The 18,899-nt window shown below is 42.9% G+C and overlaps 1 protein-coding gene across 2 annotated transcripts in view; it reads left to right on the forward strand.

Annotated features, from left to right (window-relative positions):
* Nucleotides 1–18,899, forward strand: part of LOC307078052 (cadherin-2-like) — a gene marked incomplete at its 3' end in the record, with an annotated part of 65,251 nt that overhangs the window by 35,532 nt on the left and 10,820 nt on the right. For both annotated transcript variants that reach the window (XM_079739636.1, XM_079739637.1), the window contains exons 6-13: nt 181–325; nt 524–696; nt 3,387–3,524; nt 4,299–4,484; nt 5,266–5,519; nt 7,763–7,905; nt 17,188–17,421; nt 17,747–17,980. In XM_079739636.1, coding sequence (XP_079595762.1) covers nt 181–325; nt 524–696; nt 3,387–3,524; nt 4,299–4,484; nt 5,266–5,519; nt 7,763–7,905; nt 17,188–17,421; nt 17,747–17,980 — 1,507 coding nt within the window. The remainder of the gene's footprint in view (nt 1–180; nt 326–523; nt 697–3,386; nt 3,525–4,298; nt 4,485–5,265; nt 5,520–7,762; nt 7,906–17,187; nt 17,422–17,746; nt 17,981–18,899) is intronic.

Here is an 18,899-nt window from a genome sequence, read left to right on the forward strand (position 1 = left end):
AATATTCATGATGATGTGATCATACCCGGATGGCTTTGTATGTCATTAATGTATGTATGTGTGTGTGTGTGTGTGTGTGTGTGTGTGTGTGTGTGTCTGTGTGTGTGTCTGTGTGTGTGTCTGTGTCTGTGTCTGTGTCTGTGTCTGTGTGTGTGTGTGTGTGTGTGTGTGTGTGTGTAGCTAAGAGCTCATGCGGTGGACCTAAACGGGAACCAGGTGGAGAACCCCATCGACATCGTCATCAACGTTATCGACATGAATGATAACAGACCAGAGTTCACCCATGCCGTATTTAACGGCTCTGTACCGGAGGGATCCAAACCTGGTAATAGCACAGACACACACAAACATGCAGACAACCACACACACACACACACACACACACACACACACACACACACACACACACACACACACACACACACACACACACAAAAGCTTGATCTTACCTAGTCATTAGTCTTACTTTATTCATCTTTTACATTAATATGTGTGTGTGTGTGTGTGTGTGTCTCTCCCACAGGGTCATTTGTGATGACAGTGACTTCAATAGACAAAGATGATCCCAAGACGGCCAACGGGATGCTGCGATACAAGATCCTGTCCCAGAATCCTGAAAGCCCCTCCTCCAACATGTTTACCATCAACAACAAGACGGGCGACATCATCTCTGTCGCAGCGGGTCTCGATCGGGAGGTACGCAATTAGTGTCTCTGTGTCTCTGTGTGTTATTGTCCCTGTGTGTTAGTGTCTCTTTGTGTTAGTGTCTCTGTGTTATTGTGTCTCTGTGTTGGTGTGTTAGTGTCTCTGTGTGATTTTGCCTCTGTGTCTCTTTGTGTTTGTGTTAGTGTCTCTGTGTGATTGCGTCTTTGTGTGTTAGTGTCTCTGTGTGATTGTGTCTTTGTGTGTTAGTGTCTGTGTGTGTTTGTGTCTCTGTGTGTTAGTGTCTCTGTGTTATTGTGTCTCTGTGTTGGTGTGTTAGTGTCTCTTTGTGTTTGTGTTAGTGTCTCTGTGAGATTGTGTCTTTGTGTGTTAGTGTCTCTGTGTGTTTGTTTCTCTGTGTGTTAGTGTCTCTGTGTGTTTGTGTCTGTGTGTTAGTGTCTCTGTGTGATTGTGTCGCTGTGTCTCTTTTGTGTTGATGTCTTTGTGTGTTAGTGTCTCTGTGTGTTTGTGTCTCTGTGTTACTGTCTCTGGGCCCTATCTTGCATCCAGCGCATTGACTTTCTACACTGACGCATGTGTCGTTGCTAGTTTGCAACTGTGCACCAGTTGCAAACTAGCAACGACACATGCGTTCGCTCTGCACGAGGGTTCTTTTCCCTCCACAGGCACGCGTCGGTAAATTAGGGAATGATCTTGCACCCCTAGGGGCGGTTCGGCAAAAGGAGGAGGCGTGTTCCGGCGCAAAAGTTCCCTGGTGCTATTTTGCAGTTTCAGAAAACAATTCCGCCACAAACCAGGAAATACCTGGTTTAATACCTGGCGCGTTGTTCAGATGCTATTTTAAGGGCGCATGCATAATGTTGCTTGTGCACCTCGCGCATACACTTTGCTTCTCTCATCTACCTAGCCACACATTCGTGGTAAATTATTTGGGAAAGCAGCTGATACAGCGGTAATAAGTTGTACTTTTAAATCAATGCATCTGCAAACACCGTACATCAAACACATGTTTTCTTGACACAGACATCGTGTACAAGCCCATAACTTTTGGGATTGATGAGTATTTGATCGTAAGCAAACATTGTTTTACCGCAAGTGAGTGTGAAAAAGAATGAATGAATGCGGGCGCGCGTGTGTGTATGCGTAAAAGAATTAATGAATGTGGGCGTGTCTGCGTCCATCTGTTTAAACACAAGCAAACTAAACACGTAACGCATAATACAGTCCATGGCAATGTATATTAACGGGGGGACACATGCATATTAGGAAAACAAGTCGATAACGATAGTGCATACAATACGGGTAAGAAACAATGTTTGTTAATGTATTGCGTATATCATTAAATAGAACCACAGTTACCGCATATCATATGTGTGTTAAGTCTTCTTTGCCAAAATTTATTTGAGGACTCAGTATTTCTGAAGTTGTGGAAGAAAACGCTATTCCATGTGTGAAATAGGCCATATTATTTGGCCATAAACTGAGCCATTTGAAGTTTGAAATTCATGTGGTCATGCATCTGTCTCATCGGAGACTGCAAACGTGCTGTCAAAATATCAACTCGCCAGATTCAAATTCGCTCATGGCTCTTAAAGGGGATGGGAGATGGCAATCTCATTGGTTTATTGCAAGTTACGCCCAAAACCACACCTACGGGTGATTAGGCTACTTCAGACCAACCCTTTTTAGATTTGCGCCGGGCGTCATTTATCCGCCGGTAAAATAGCAACAGAGAAAAAAAATGATGATGTCTTTTGTCTGTATTTTTGTAAAATGCCAAATGGAGCAATTAAATGTGTGACCTACACCTAAAGGAAACATTGAAGGATTTTCCATATGAAACTTTAGCATCGGCAACTATCTTGGCTGCTAGACGTACCCATATCATCAATTCACCACCCCAAACTTGAAAGGGTGCAGAATGACATTCCCTGCTTAGCCTTCTAAGTCAGTCTACAAATTTGCATCTTTCAAATTTATGGAAAGACCGGAGACAGGCATTTGCTGTCCCTTTCATCTTCCTTAAATGCCAGTAGAAAAATACAGAAAAAGTCTAAGCAGCATCACATTTGATCATTAATCAGACGAGAAGACGAAACGTTCATGATAAACAGAATCATTAAAATTACATAGAGGCTTGACTTGTATCGGATTCAATCGATTTTGGTAAATGCAGAGAATAAAATACTGTATTCTTCTGAGGTGAGTGACAGAGACAGATGGAAGAATGTACATTTCAGGTGCCAAAATAAATAGATGTATTTCTTTCTACGCGACTACAGACATTACAGCTTGTGTGTGTTTTTATGTGTGTGATACATCAAGAGCAAGCTGTACATATTGTAAAACTCTGGATCGTACTCTGGCTCCTCTACATCCAATAGAGTTGTCTGTAAACAGATCCCAGACAAGCTAGTTTGAAGCCCTTTTTTGGCTTGATGCGGCATTTAAGAAATGTGGCAACAGTTTGCAAACGGGCATTGTAGTCATACTCACGGTTTGGCCCTTACATCGGTGTAGACGTGAGCTTCAACATTTCAGAGGTGCGCCAAGCGTAAATCGTCGTATGAACCCTGGTGCGATCACCGCGGATAACCTTTTTTTTCGTTGTTAATTTCTTTGTTCATGCTACTTTTCCATATCACGGCTTAACATGTTGTTTTGCATTTGATCCAAGCCTTATGGTCGCCCTCTTTCTTTTGTTATCTATGATTTTTTTACAGAAAGTTCCACAGTACACTCTGATCATCCAGGCCACAGACATGGAGGGAAACCCTACCTATGGCCTGTCCAACACAGCCACCGCCATGATCAGGATCACGGACATAAACGACAACCCGCCAGAGTTCACCACAGACATGGTAGGCTGGGGACCTCCCACTTCCCTCCAGCCGATACGCATTGGTGGAACAGCCCAGTATTTTCTCCTTCCTTTCCTATTTTCCTATCCTCCTTTTGAGTTTGCTTTGTCTCTAGACTTTTGCAATCTTGTAAGAAGACAGAAGCACAAGACAAATGAACCATCCTGAACCAATTTCACCTCTTCTTGCCCTGTAAATTAATTGTTCCATTTTATTACCACTAATAAACACAAACAAAAAACAAGAACTATTTTTGATCAATAAGGAGAATTTCTACTGATGGTAGAGTACTGATAGTAGAAGGTACAGACGTTAGAACTGATGCTGGAGTACTGGGGTTATTTTATATATTTTATATCATCTTGTTTATAAATGTAAAGAAACTGGGATGGACATTTGTGGATTGAGAAGCTGTTCCAGCTCTTCTGCCAACCACGTTTCCCTCCTCTGCACCAAACTGCAGAAAAAAGTTTTAATGCAGTTTAAACCTCGACTCTGTTTAAATTGTTGCTTAACTCATTCCCTCCTTATCTTTTATTTTCACACTCCCTCTCTCTCTCTCTCTCTCTCTCTCTCTCTCTCTCTCTCTGGCTCCTTCCAACACAACCATGAATGTTTGTTTACTTCTTACTATCTTTCCTCATAATTTGTCTAACTGTCTCTTTGTCTCTCTCTGTCTCTGTCTCTCTGTCTTTCTGTCTCTCTCTCTCTCTCTCTCTCTCTCTCTCTCTCTCTCTCTCTCTCTCTCTCTCTCTCTCCGTTTTATCCTGACAGTTTTTCGGCGATGTTCAGGAGAACCGGGTCAACGTGATCGTATCCAACTTGACGGTGACGGACAAGGACCAGCCCCACACCTCGGCCTGGAATGCAGCATACCGGATCATCTCCGGGGACCCCACCGGACGCTTTTCCATCCCCACCGACCCCACCACCAACGAGGGCCTGCTCACTGTGGTCAAGGTGCGCTTCACTGTTTCCACCGCAAACACACACACACACACACTAGGCAAGGATGGGTCACAAAGCTCTTCTCCCAGTATGCTGGCTCAAGATTACCCTGTGAATAGGGTAAGGGTTAGGTAACCCTTAGGTTCCCCTGACCCTAACCATAGCCCTTCTTCAGGCTGGTTTCTGGCCTAATCTGGAGAAAGATATATAAGTCAGTGTGTGCTGCAATAACTCAACTTGAAACTCAGTCTCCGTTGAACCAATCTCTTTGTGGCAGTTGTTTTAAAAATCCTTCTTTGCTCTGATTAGAACAATTTAGAATAAATGACATTACATTCAAAATACATTGCAGAGCAGAGGCAGGGCATGACGGATCAAAGTGTGGCTGTCTCAGTGAGAAAATGCCAGAAAGACCATGCAGGAATAAGTACATCATTAAATGAGGGTAGAATTATTCAAAGGAAATCTTGCAAAATCGTACGCATAAATACTTAGAATTAAAGATAATAATAATGAAATAAAGCAAATCAAAATAACCCCCTATCAGTTAAAATATGCAAAAACATAAAACCAAAACAAAGGAAGAAAAGGGAAGAGAAATGATGTAAAAGGGTGAACGTATAAATGGAATATGAAACATTTAAATATCCTCAAAGAAACTGCTGATAACCAGAGGCCAAATAATAGAAGTGGAAGACCAGTGCAAAGGAACGCATACATGTGAGGCTCGAACGAGACCCCGACCAGACACAAAAAAGGCAAATGAACCCAACCACCTCCCCTCTGTCTCCAGCCCATCGACTATGAGCTCAGCCGCTCCTTCATGCTGACGGTGGTGACGGAGAACGAAGTCCAGCTGGCACGCGGCATCCACCTGCCTCGACAGTCCACCTCCACCGTGTCGGTGCGTGTGATCGACGTCAATGAGAGCCCAGAGTTCTCCCCGGACCCCAAGTCCATTAAGCTGGAGGAGGGCCTCCCCGCTAGCTCTCTGCTCACCACCTTCACCGCCCAAGACCCTGATCGATACATGAGGCAGACCGTCCGGTAAGGACCACCCCCCCATCCGACCAACTCCTTCCAGAAGTTGGGTGATTTTGAGTGATTCTTTATTAGATATTCTTCAACCAGGTTGGTCTTATTGAAACCTTAACTCTCTTTAAAGGGATACTTCACTGATTCAGAACCGGTGTTCTATCATTATAAAATCGCTATTGTAATATGAAAAAAAAAATGTTTCCCTCAGTCTAACCCATTCTTCCCTTGGCCTAGTTTTCCTGATCAAATTTTCTCGTGTCAAATGACGCGTTTGACGTCATCTCAGTAAAACTTTGCTTGCCTGCTAGAAGGGCCGAGGACTACAAACAACTGGTTCTGCAAATTTGTGAGCCGACCAATAAGGAATGAGGGGTGGTGGGAGCTTGTGTACGAGATGTAAACACAATGTCCGCCATATTTCTTCACCGCTTAGCTAGAGAACAAATTTGCAATGTGAAACAGCCGAAGTGGATTTTGAAAATCTATTGTTGGATTTGGACATTCAGGGCTATTAGTACGAGCCAGAATACAGCCAGGAAGAAGTGACACAAATTGAGGAGGCTGCTGCCGTGGCAGCAGCTGAACAAGCCTTGCCTGTTGCCGAGGACGAGGAGCGCGCCGGTTTGCTCTGTTCGCCTATAGACACTAACACAGAGTGCCTGTGCTGCAGCGAGTTTCAGCGATGCCAGTTTCTTCAAGAATAAATGGCTGAATCTGGCGAGGATGGGGCCATGTGTGTAACCTCTCACCCAGGCTTTACGCCTCATCTGAACAGTTGGGTATTGGATACATATTTCCGGACCCAGAAAGTGAACGGGAAACGCCAGCCAAAGCCCGCCGGGAGAAACAGACGTCTGAGCATAGAGTAAGTGTTTGTTTTTTTACTAACACATTGGCTACAATAGTTTTGAGTCCCGGGGAACGTGACAATGTAGTTATCCGAAAGTAGTCGATCTTATTGGCAGAGCATAGGCTACGTTACTTTAGCTTGAAGTCTGTGTAATGCTGTACAGGTTACACAAGGCATAATTTATCTTGCTTTGCTTGCTTCCTGTGTTGTCCAGGCCATCAGAGCTAATTACCCAGCAGAAGATGGACAGAACCGTGGCTACCAGGAGAGAATAGATGCTCAAGATGAGCTGTGACTATTTTGACTCTAGCTAACGCACCCTACACGTTTTATTTTTGTAAATAGCTTGTAAATATTTTTTTTCATGAATAAAAATTCAAATTCATGTTGGGTTTTGTGATTTGTTTACTAACCCAAGTGCTGTTATAGTAAAGTAGGGCTACTGTATAAGATAAACACTTATTTCAACTGGGGAGAAAAGGTTGAGTACAAATACTTGATATGCTGAGCTACTGTAATTAGCAAACGTTTGAATGCTGTACAGTAATATACAAATGATGCGTTTGAAAAACGAGAGCAGAAGTCTAAACTAGTCAACGTATCATGGGGATATGTTTGCACAAAGTTTGCTCGCGCTACCACTCGCGCTAGGACCATGGGTCCTTCCCCCTCCAAACGGAAGCAGGCGGGCGGTGCAGTGAGCGCAATGCACTGTGGTAGTTGGAGGATTTCTTACTTTTGAGCCAGAGATACACTTTTTGCCTTTTCTCAGTCTAGGATGAACCGACTTCAAGGTTTTTTTTGCACATTTATAATACATAGAATTATTTACTTCATATAGCCTTCATATCTCCACCGGTGAAGTATCCCTTTAACAAGAGAGTTTAACAAGAGTGTTAAATCTTAATAAGATTGAACATTTCGCCTGTTAAAGATATGTTCAGTCTCATTAAGACCAAACTGGTTGGTCTTAATGAGATTCGACATCTCTTTAACAAGAGAGACTTGGCTGCAATTCAATTTCCACTGACGGACGGACTTTGATGTTCATGGCGGACATGCCGCGCTGCTCTAATCATTGATCAGAGATCCTTCTTTTCAACTAAATGTGGTGAGCTTGTGCAAATACTGGAGAAGCTCAGAACCATCGATTAAAAAGGTGTTTCAATTGTTGTCTTTTTAAATTGTTTTAAAGTCGGGCAGCACATGTTCTATCATGAATGATATGTGATCACTATATATATGAAGGTCATGGATTATTTCACTTGCCTGAACATTGGGGTTGCTGGTATGGGGTTTTATTGGTTATGAATAACATTGAAGAGTTAAGTTCAAGGCGCTTGTCCTCCTGGCTGTACACATGGTGTGTTTTGTGAAATGGTCCAACGGTTCTAATACACAGGTACACCAAGTTGTTCGACCCGGCCAACTGGCTGGAGATAGACAACCTCAACGGGAGGATTTCCACCCGGGCGGTGCTGGACAGAGAGTCGCCCTACGTCAAGAACAACCTCTACAACGTCACCTTCATGGCCAGCGACACCGGTAGCCGCCCAACACTCTCACACAAACCCGACTCAACTAACAGACTTTTGGTACCATTTCCAGAGTGCAGTGCATGGGCAGCTCTGTTGTAGCATGCCAAGAACACAAAGCTGGGTTTGTTTCACTGTTGTTCTTGACTCGATCTGCTGCTCACCCCACGTTTGGTGATGTAGTCGCGTGCATCGGCATTGATTAAACAGAGCGAAGCCAGACTCAGAGTGCCAGTAGATGCAATGCGCTGACCTCCACTAGTGCAGGCTTCTACCCTGTGACAGGGTGAAGTGAGGGAAGGGAAAGGCTTTGTCCTGCATATAGAGGAGTAGAGTAGAGTAATTTCAATCCATTCCAGACGATTCTCTTATCAAATGTTTTTATCACTCAGGAGGAGATTTCTCGGCGGAGCTTGCTCTCGTGGATTACCCTCAATTGATTCCTCATAGATAGATAGACGGAAAAGTACTTTTATTTTCCCCGTGGGGAAATCACTTTGTTGCAGCACCAAGACGGGCCGAGGAAATACAATCAACTCACAGTAGGAAATAGAAACCCAGCGCACATAGTCAGAACCACCCACTAAACATTGGACGTTGGATAGATGTGCAGATCATGTCTATATCTGGTTCGTCGGTCCATGACCAATTCTGGACATCTATTTTATGCCCAAACCAGGTCCACTATTTGGATGTCTAACCATGACCCAACTTGGATGTCATATTGACGTTCAACATTTCACCTTTGAACTGGGTAAATTTTTTGCAAGTCATTCGGACACCTATGACAGGTGCAGGAAATGTATACATGATCCCACTGCGCAATGTTTCATCGTAGTGACGACTTTACTGTGTCATTATTGGTCGTCAAATTTCGGTCCACTGAAGGGGTTGATTTGTAGCGCCGGACGACGTCTTTCTTTCGAGGTCTACCGAACTCTAATGTTGACGTCCGTGGGATCTCCGTGTAAGGGCTATTTATAGTCCAAATGTGACGTTGGAGTGACGTCTTTTCTGCGTCAAATTTGGGTCCACTGAAGGGGTTGTTTGGTAACGCCAGGCGACATCTTTTTTTTGACATCTACCGAACGTCTAATGTTGACGTCTGTGGGACCACCGTCCCACTGTGCAATGTGACGTCAGAGTGGCGTCTTTTCTGTGTCATTATTGGACGTCAGATTTCGGTCCACTGAAGGGGTTGTTTGTTGTAACGCCAGGCGTCTTTTTTTCGACTTCTACCGAACATCTAATGTTGACGTCCATGGGACCTCTGTGTAAGGGCTATTTATAGTCCAAATGTGCCGTCACATTTAGACTAATTTGAGGCGTCTTTTTTATGCTACTTCCTTATCTTTCAAGATGTTTTCTGTACCATTGGTTTTCCTGTAGCTGAAGCATTTCACCTTTACATTTTTTGAACGTCATTTGGACGCCTATGACAGGTTCAGGAAATGTATACATGATGTTATATTTGTATATTAATTTTTGTTGTTATTTTACATATTCTGGTTTATTTATTTTAAGTAATCAAGTTATTTTTGTATGCATGTATTTATTTTTGGACTTATGTGTTTATTTATTTTGAAATGCAGTTTATGGGAAAAGTTCAGCAAATAATTGGCCTTCTTTGTTTGTGTGTGTGTCTGTGTCTGTGTGTTTGTGTGTGTGTGTTCCTGTGTGCGACTGTGTCTCTGTGTGTGCGTGGGTGTGTGTGTGTGTGTGTCCGGTGTGTGTGTGTGTGTGTGTGTGTGTGTGTGTGTGTGCAACCCGGTGTCAGGCGATTTCGTGCTCTTGAGCACAAACGTTAATCTATTGAATCATGTCCCAGAGAACGATTGTCCGACTTTTTTCGTGCTACACAGAACAAAATGTAAACCAATGCATTCTGAATGGGAGCATTTCTCTGATGTTTCTGTGCTACACAGAACGAAATGTAAACCAATGCATTTTGAATTGGAGCGTTTATCAGACAAGAAAGAGAGAGAGTGTGCGCAGACAGTACAGTGCACCCTATAGTTATATATATGTCAATAATTCCGATTTTTTAATCAGACCTCCTTAAAAACCGAAACGAACGTGCTCCACAGAACGCGCGTTTCTCAGACAATTATCGTGCTCCACAGAATGAAACGAGAGAGAGAGAAAGAGAGAGAGGGAGGGAGAGAGAGAGAGGCTTCAGAAGGGGTGTGCGCAGATAGTACAGTGCACCCTCTAGTTATATATATATGTCAATGTTTCCGATTTTTTAAGCAGACAAAGAAAACGGAAACGAACGTGCTCCACAGAACGCGCGTTTCTCAGACAATCAATGTGCTCCACGAAATGAGAGAGAGAGAGAGAGAAAGAGAGGCCTCAGAAGGGGTGAGCGCAGATAGTACAGTGCATCCTCTAGTTATATATATATGTCAATATTTAAATTTTTTCATTTTTGAAGCAGACCTCAAAAACCGAAAATAAATAAATAAAAATAACCGTGCTCCACAGAACGAAATGTAAACCAATGCATTCTGAATGGGAGCGTTTCTATATATATATATATATATATATATATATATATATATATATATATATTCATTGTATAGGAGAGGCCCTCTTAAGCCCATCAGTTACTTGGCTCCGCAGTGCATCAGTGTCCCTCTCTATGGCTTCCTCTCTCTCTTTTCCACTGTGTTTCGAGAATTCATATCGATATAACGAGAAAGGATGTAATGATAACGGCAAGAAAATAAAGGCTCCATGGTCATAATAATTTAAACATAATTAAAGGGGACATATCATACCACCAGGTGTGAGTGTGATTAGCCATTACAAGCAGGTTTGAAAATGTGCAGCATTGTGACATCACAGGTTGGCGTGTCCATCTATCCGTCACACATCTAGATGGACACGCCCACCTGTGATGTCACAATGCTGCACATTTTGAAAACGGCTTGTAATGGCTAATCATTCAATTTAGCCATTATTCAATTAATAATATTATAAGTAGACATGTAACTTTTATTCAATTATCGTTATAACAAGATCTGTAGCCTATCTGTACTTCCACCAATGTGTAGGCCTAAGTGTGGTTCAGGTATACCAGACAATATTAAAATATTCATAATATAAAAATGATGTAAAAAATAAGTTATGGGCCGAATTCGGATAAAATTCAGCCTCTGCTGGCCCACAACTAGATCGTCTCATTTCCTCGTTATACACTTTAATTTAATTATATTTAAATTATTATGACCATGGAGCCTTTATTTTCTTGCCGTTATCATTACATCCTTTCTCGTTATATCGATATGAATTCTTGAAACACAGTGGAAAAGAGAGAGGGAGCCATAGAGAGGGACACTGATGCACTGCGGACACAAGTAACTGATGGGGTTAAGAGGGCCTCTCCTATATAATGAATATATATATATATATATATATATATATATATATATATATATAGGGTTAACATCGGAGAAACGCTCCCATTCAGAATGCATTGGTTTTCATTTTGTTCTGTGGAGCACGGTTATTTTTATTTATTTATTTATTTTTCAGTTTTTGAGGAGGTCTGCTTCAAAAATGCAAAAATGGAAATATTGACATATATATATAACTAGAGGGTGCACTGTACTATCTGCGGACACCTCTTCTGAAGCCTCTCTCTCTCTCTCTCTCTCTCTCTCTCTTTCTCTCTCTCACTTCGTTCTGTGGAGCACGATAATTGTCCGAGAAACGTGCGTTCTGTGGAGCACGTTCGTTTCAGTTTTTGAGGAGGTCTGTTTAAAAATCTGAAATATTTATATATATATAACTAGAGGGTGCACTGTACTGTCTGTGCACACTCTCTCTCTCTCTCGTCTGAAAAACTCTCCCATTCAAAATGCATTGGTTTACATTTCGTTCTGTGTAGCATGAAAACATCGGAGAAACACTCCCATTCAGAATGCATAGGTTTACATTTCGTTCTGTGTAGCACGAAAAAAGTCGGATAATCGTGCTCTGGGACACGATTCAATAGATTAACGTTTGTGCGCATGAGCATGAAATCGTGTGATACCGGGTTGGTGTTCATGTGTGTGTGCACTGGTATGTGGCCTACTGGTTAAGGAGTTGGACCAGTAACCGGAAGGTGGCCGGTTGGAATTCCATTCGGTACACAAAAAATGTGGATGGGTGGTTTCCACATGTGTGCATGTATTCACCGGCTCCCGGATGCGTCAAAAGCAGCCGACTGATAGGGAGGGAGCGAGAGAGAGAGACAATGATCGGTCCATATCATTTATCCGACGCTGCAATTAAATGAATTGCCGTTTCTCTTTTTCCGATGGCAACAAGTATAAACATATAAATAAAATAAATAAATTATAGAAGTAGTATAAAAGAGACGTTTAAAATTAGTCTAAATTGGATGTTGAAAAGACATCCACAAACGACCACATTTGGACTATAAATGGCCTTTATACAGAGGTCCGAAGGGCGTCAACATTAGACGTTCGGTAGACGTCGCCTGGCGTTACATAACAACCCCTTCAGTAGACCGTAATTTGACCTCCAATAATGACAAAGAAAAGACGTCACTCCGACGACACATTGCGCAGTCGGCATGAACAATACACGTTCTAAAAAAGCAGCAGAGATCTTGGATTCTGACGATTCTCGAGGGGTAGGGAGTTAAAATATTTAAACAAATAGATGGATGAATAGATGGATATGATGCAGAGGAAGGATGGTTAGAGCTGACTATAAGCTTTATACAATTCTATACATAAAATAGTAATAGAAACAAATGTAAGGTTAAAGAAGATAGAAAAAATAATGTTATGTCATATTCTATACATTTAAATGAAATATATATTTAAACGTAAATAACATGTAACTTATTAACAGTATACATTTGGTGCATGATTTCAATTCAATTTGATCTTTTAAGCCCTTAATCACCATTGCTTAACCATGAAGAGAGTCCAGACATCCAATCGCAGTCACCGCAACACGCTAGAACTATGTATGCATTAGAGCCCGACCGATAAAGGATTTTTATGGCTATTTGTATCGATACCGATACAAATATTTGGTGATTTAAAAATCTGATATACCGATATATCGGCCAATATATATTTTAAAAATAAATTCCAGAAACACGTAACAAAACCTAAACAGATTTCCCTAACATTGGTTATTTGTAGTTATTTATGTGTCCTCACTAAAATAATAAGGTAATGCAGTTTAAAAATAATTTTTTTTTTATTGTTTTATTGTCACAACAGAAAAGTACGAAACCCGTAAAGGGAAATGGGGTAAAAAAAATAAAAATTAACGTTGCTCGTGAGCACGAGAAAGTATCCGGTGCTCACGAGAAAGTATCGTGTGAGGACAAGAAAGTAGGCCTATCTCGTAGGCCTACGCATATCACTGGCTGTGTGTGTGTGTGTGTGTGTGTGTGTGTGTGTGTGTGTGTGTGTGTGTGTGTGTGTGTGTGTGTGTGTGTGTGTGTGTGTGTGTGACGTCAGTGAGTGAGTGGACGATCGAGGAGAGTGAGCGGTATTGTGCGTGTCAGTTTAGTGAAGTAATGAACCAGTCCGGTTATGAGTAAGAAAGAATAAAGTACCCAGCCTGTCAAGGATCAGTGGTCGCTACATTCCGACCATATTCCGACCTATAAGCAGACCCACTGCCGGTCAAAGTGAAGGGTGTTGCCCCCGAGAGAGCATCGGCCCAGGAGGGAACGTCTCCCCTGTGGAGGCGGAGCGCAAGAGGGTATACTTGCTCCAATAGAGCGAGATGAAAATAAAGCACATTAATTTGAATGATTTTAGCTTGTGTGTGATTTATCATGGGCACGGGTCGGGTAACCGGCCAAATATTAATGGGTCTCAGCGGGTGCGGATTTCATTTTGATATTATCACGGGTGACGGGGCGGATCTGGTGCTGGACATCGCGGGTGCGGGTCTCAAAAAATGGACCCGTGCAGGACTCTTGCCTAGGCTATTGGAAATAAACAAAATATCCGAAAGCAGAGTTGGTTGGGCCGCATTTGCCATGTCAGCATCATGGACAGCATCGTAGCTCAGCTGACTTGGAAAACCATCTGACCTACCAGATCTATGGATCTACCATGCGACTGTTTGGGCTACAATTCCTTTAGAGATAGTTTCTCGTGCGGACCCAATCAACGTGCAAAATGTGGCCCAACCCTGCACGGGTCCATTGTTTGAGACCCGCCCGCACCTCCGCCTACAACTATGAAATGGTTAGTGTTACACCTTTCCTGCTGTCGGCTCACAGACCGTAGTCGAGGAGCACAGGGGAGACGTTCCCTCCAGGGCCGATGCTCTCTCGGGGGCAACACCCTTCACTTTGACCGGCAGCGGGTCTACTTATAGGTCGGAATATGGTCGGAATGTAGCGGCCACCGATTCTTGACAGTCTGAGTACTCTATTCTTCTATTCTTCTATTATCACAACCGGACTCGATCATTACTTCACTAAACTGACACGCACACTACCGCTTGCTCTCCTCGCTCGTCCACTCACTCTCTGACATCACTCACACACACACACACACACAGACACACACACACACACACACACACACACTCACACACAAGTTCTGATAAATAAAATTTATAAAAATGCAAAATTAAGATATGAAAATATATATATATATATATATATATATATATATATATATATATATATATATATATATATATATATATATATCCATTAATCGACCATTATAAATGCCGATACCGATAGTTTGGAAAATGCCTAGTGGTGGTGGTCGGGCTCTAGTATGTATGCATGATAATAAAACGAGGTGCCGGCTTAATATGTGTAAGTCGCAGACAGTGATGTGCATGAAGGAGAGGGTCTGATGGCAGTAAGCAGGAAGGATCTCCGACGGAGCTCTGTGCGGCACCAAGGAGAGTCTCCTGCTTAACCTGCTGCTCTGCCTGTCCAGAGTATCATGCAGTGGATGAGAGGTCTCGTCCACGATGGCCAGCTGCAGATGGTTTTGGCTGCTGCACTACTCAGTAAAGTCCCCAACCAGTATTTGATGCGTCCCCTCCACCACCCCAACCGATCCACCAATCACAGAGACGTCTGTAAACATCTGTAGGCGACAAGACAGAATTGTACCATGAGTCAGATGTGCAGATGGTGAACAGGAAGTCAACCAGCACAGTCCCATGGCCATGTAAATGACCACCCCACGTGACACACAGTCCTGCAACCTCACAGACTGTGGTCTGCCTGTCAAGTAGTCTTTCACCCAACGGTCTCATACATTGAATGACCGACATCCTGCATTACAGTCTGTTCTGCCGGGGTGTTTATTACTTCCAGCTGGGTTCTGGATGCACAGCCACAGAGAGATACTTATCTGTTCCTGAGACAGAAAACCATTCAAGGTTGAACAGCCTCCACTTTGCCCCAACTCCAAATGGGTCTCCAGTGATTCCTTGTGATTAGATTTTGTTGCCCTTCTCAATAGGCAAATTACAGTATTTTCGCCCCGTCCTATAATTCCTCAGCCTCTACTCACTTTGACAAGCACTAGGCTGGGATCCTTTTAGCGTAAACCTTCTGTGATATGGCTTACCCAATATGCAAACATAGCTTTTCACACACATAAATAAAAAGATTATTTAAGGGGAGTGGGTTTGAGCTTTCTCTGGTGACATTGAACATGGTCCTGTGTTTTCTTCTAGACTATCTTCGTTTGGACGAGGGGTCGGCAACCTTGTCTTTGTAAAGCGCCATTTTTGGTTAGAACTAGGGTGTGGATAGCTGTATGGGGCCGCATATTTGTTGTTATAGGCTATTTAGCTACTTTAGCAATTAAATAGCCTGTATAGGCATATACCACAATTGGAGTTTATGCAATGAATGCATGCAGTTGCAATAAAACATAGGCTACAAAACAAGCATTTGTGTGAATGTTAACATCTAACAAGAAATGAGGGAGGAATGCAGGAAAAATCAACGATCAGGTTTTTAAGTTGAAATTGAGTAGTCCTAGCTCTTCGGTTTTGGTCCATGTTTTTGCAAATGAATTGAATATCATTGCCTCATAGAAAATATCAACCTAACCCTGCTTTAAAATAACAACACTGATAAACATTTCAAATAGTTTAATTGTGACTGTTCAGTTGAGTGCTTACTAGTCTTGTTGCATTGATTCCCAGCAACACTTGGGGCCTGCATGACTAAAAAACAATGCTAACTCAGGGTTACAACTTGCTATAATGAGATAATCAAACACCCGCTAACATTTCTCATCCAGTTTCAGTTTTCATGCCAAGCAATATATTTTTACAAATTGATAATGTATGATTGACTTTTGGCCTAAAACAATCATAGGAAAATTAATCCCATTAATGTAAATCTAATTTTCTTTTGGCCAAAGGGCCATAAGGGCGGCGCCAATGGGCCACATGCGGCCCATGGGCCGCGGGTTGCCGACCCCTGGTTTAGACTAAACTGGCAATATGATCATAATAATATATATATAATAATAAAATCCATGGCCAACTTCCCAATCGTCATTCTTACCCACACACTTTTTTAGAAGTTATTGTGGGATATTGAGATTCATGATACATATCGCCAGTCATCTTTCCACGACCAGCCCACAATATTGTGTCCACACACCAGAAATCATCTGATGTAATACTGCGAACAAACGCAATGCCTTGATAATCACGCACCGATACCTATTTGTTAGCCTTGTAGTGGAGCTGCATGTGTAGCATTACTTTGATTAGTATGAATTTTGTAAAATATTACTAGCAATACAATAATGAGTGTTAAGTAATCTCGTGGAACATAATAAACCTCATTTACTTCACTTTCCTTTCATGAAATGTCTTTGTACTTGTTTATAGTGTAGCCGTTGGAGGGATACATGCAATCAGCAGGTGTATGAGTATTTTCTTTGATTTATGTAGCCATAGAGCTTCTGCCGGGCTCTAAGGAAGGAAAACATTGGAGGCCAACGCTGAGTGGCAATGTGCTTTGCGCAACACACCCATATATACAAATGCACACCACCATATTGCTTGGTTGGCTCCCTGCAGACAGCCTGGGCGTTCACCGGACAAACCCAGTGTCATGGGGGGGGGGGGGGGGGGGGGGGGCATTCATGAGCATTTGTAGTGAGTAACATCATTAAGCCCACCACACACAGCTGCGTCTTTCCCCGTGACAAAGCCGCCCCGCCCCTTGTTGGCAGCCGACGCAAAGCAACACCCCCCCAACGCATGTATTTATGTATTTTACCCTGTATGATGTGTCTCCTTCCAGGAACCCCACCTGCCAGTGGCACAGGCACCCTGCAGATATACCTGCTGGACATCAACGACAACGCGCCGCACGTTTTCCCCCCCGAGGTGGAGATGTGCGAGCGGCCCGAGCCCAACGGCATCAACATCACAGCCAGCGACCCCGACCTGATGCCCAACGCCGGCCCCTTTGCCTTCGAGCTGGCAAATCGGCCCCTGGACACCCGCCGGAACTGGACGCTCATGCGTCTCAACGGTCAGTGTGGGCGCTGTAGGGATTAGATAGACCAGGAACCCTATTCTATTACTTATATTGTTCACCAACATATTATATTAGCATGCTAGTCTGTTAGCATGTGTGCTAGTAATTTATGCATAATAATTAGTGTGATAATGGGTCACCTGTGCAACCACCCACATTTTCTTCAGAAATCGTCATATAGTCTTAGTTCGACATAGTTCAATCCAAACCATATTTGTTTGGGTTTGACAAATAAAAACACAGAGACATACCCACAGCGATTAGTGAATAATGCATCAAATTCACCATTACTTTTTTCCAATGATCCTCTGGACCCCAGGTGAACAAGCTCAGCTGCGCCTGCGCATCGGATTCCTGGAGAGCGGCATCTACACGGTGCCCGTCATCATCACAGACTCGGGCAACCTGCCCATGTCAAACACCTCCTACCTGCGCGTCAAGGTGTGCCAGTGTGACCAGCACGGGGATTGCGTGGATATGGAGCGCATCATTGCCCCCGGCCTGGGCACTGGGGCCATCATCGCCATCCTGATCTGTATCATCCTGATGCTGGGTGAGCATGCCCTGCGTTCGGACACACGTGTAAACTTGTACGCCCGCATAAACCCTCACAGTCCACAGAATAAGTAAGGCATGAGTTTCAAAGGCTTCGAGCAATGCTCCTGAGATACATTTCCTTCAGGATTGACGCAAATTGACGATAGGAAATAAAGTCAGTCAATTTCATGGTGGTCTGTAGGGGTGGTGAGATGGTGTGGATGATTTCCCACCGATGGATGTTCTTCTGAGAACCCCGCGGTGACTGGGAACACAGTATTAATAAAAGATTATAGTGTGTATCTTTCCTTTCTGAATCGGAGTCGGTGGAGAATTACTTCAGAATTACATTTTCATCAACTGATAATTTATCCTTCATCATTTCTCGGGTTAAGGCAGTGCAATTTGTTAAAACATATGTTTGATTTTAAAAACACAAAAAGCTCAACTTCAACATTACATAGGGTTGCTGCGACAACGTGAGTGGCTTTCTGATCCACTCTTCGGTCCGAGTCCGACGCTGTTATGGAAAATCTTCAATGACACAAGGCTTCCAAAGCATTAGAGTACAAATAAGGTGGTTTGGACATTGTGAAAAGGTTCCATGAAATTGCACAGAAGGACTTGCATTATTCGCCCTACAAGAAAAATCACACATGCGCTATTGGGGGTGACCGATTGACAGAAAAGGAAAAAGAAAAACCTCCATGTTTATTCATAACCAATTGGTTCCATCCATCATAAGTAGGTCAGGCTTTTTGGAATCTTTTGCCTTGGTTTAAATAGCTGCTTATTGCTTTCATTATTAATACGCTTTATTAAAACCACCCAGCATGCCACAACCTCTTATTTCAATTGATGCTAGCTAACTAGTCGGAGCGCCACGGCGGAAAACATAATAAAGAACATTTAACTTATATTATGATTGAAAACAC

This window comes from Pollachius pollachius (genome assembly GCF_949987615.1).
Source record: "Pollachius pollachius genome assembly, chromosome: 7".
NCBI lineage: Eukaryota > Metazoa > Chordata > Actinopteri > Gadiformes > Gadidae > Pollachius > Pollachius pollachius.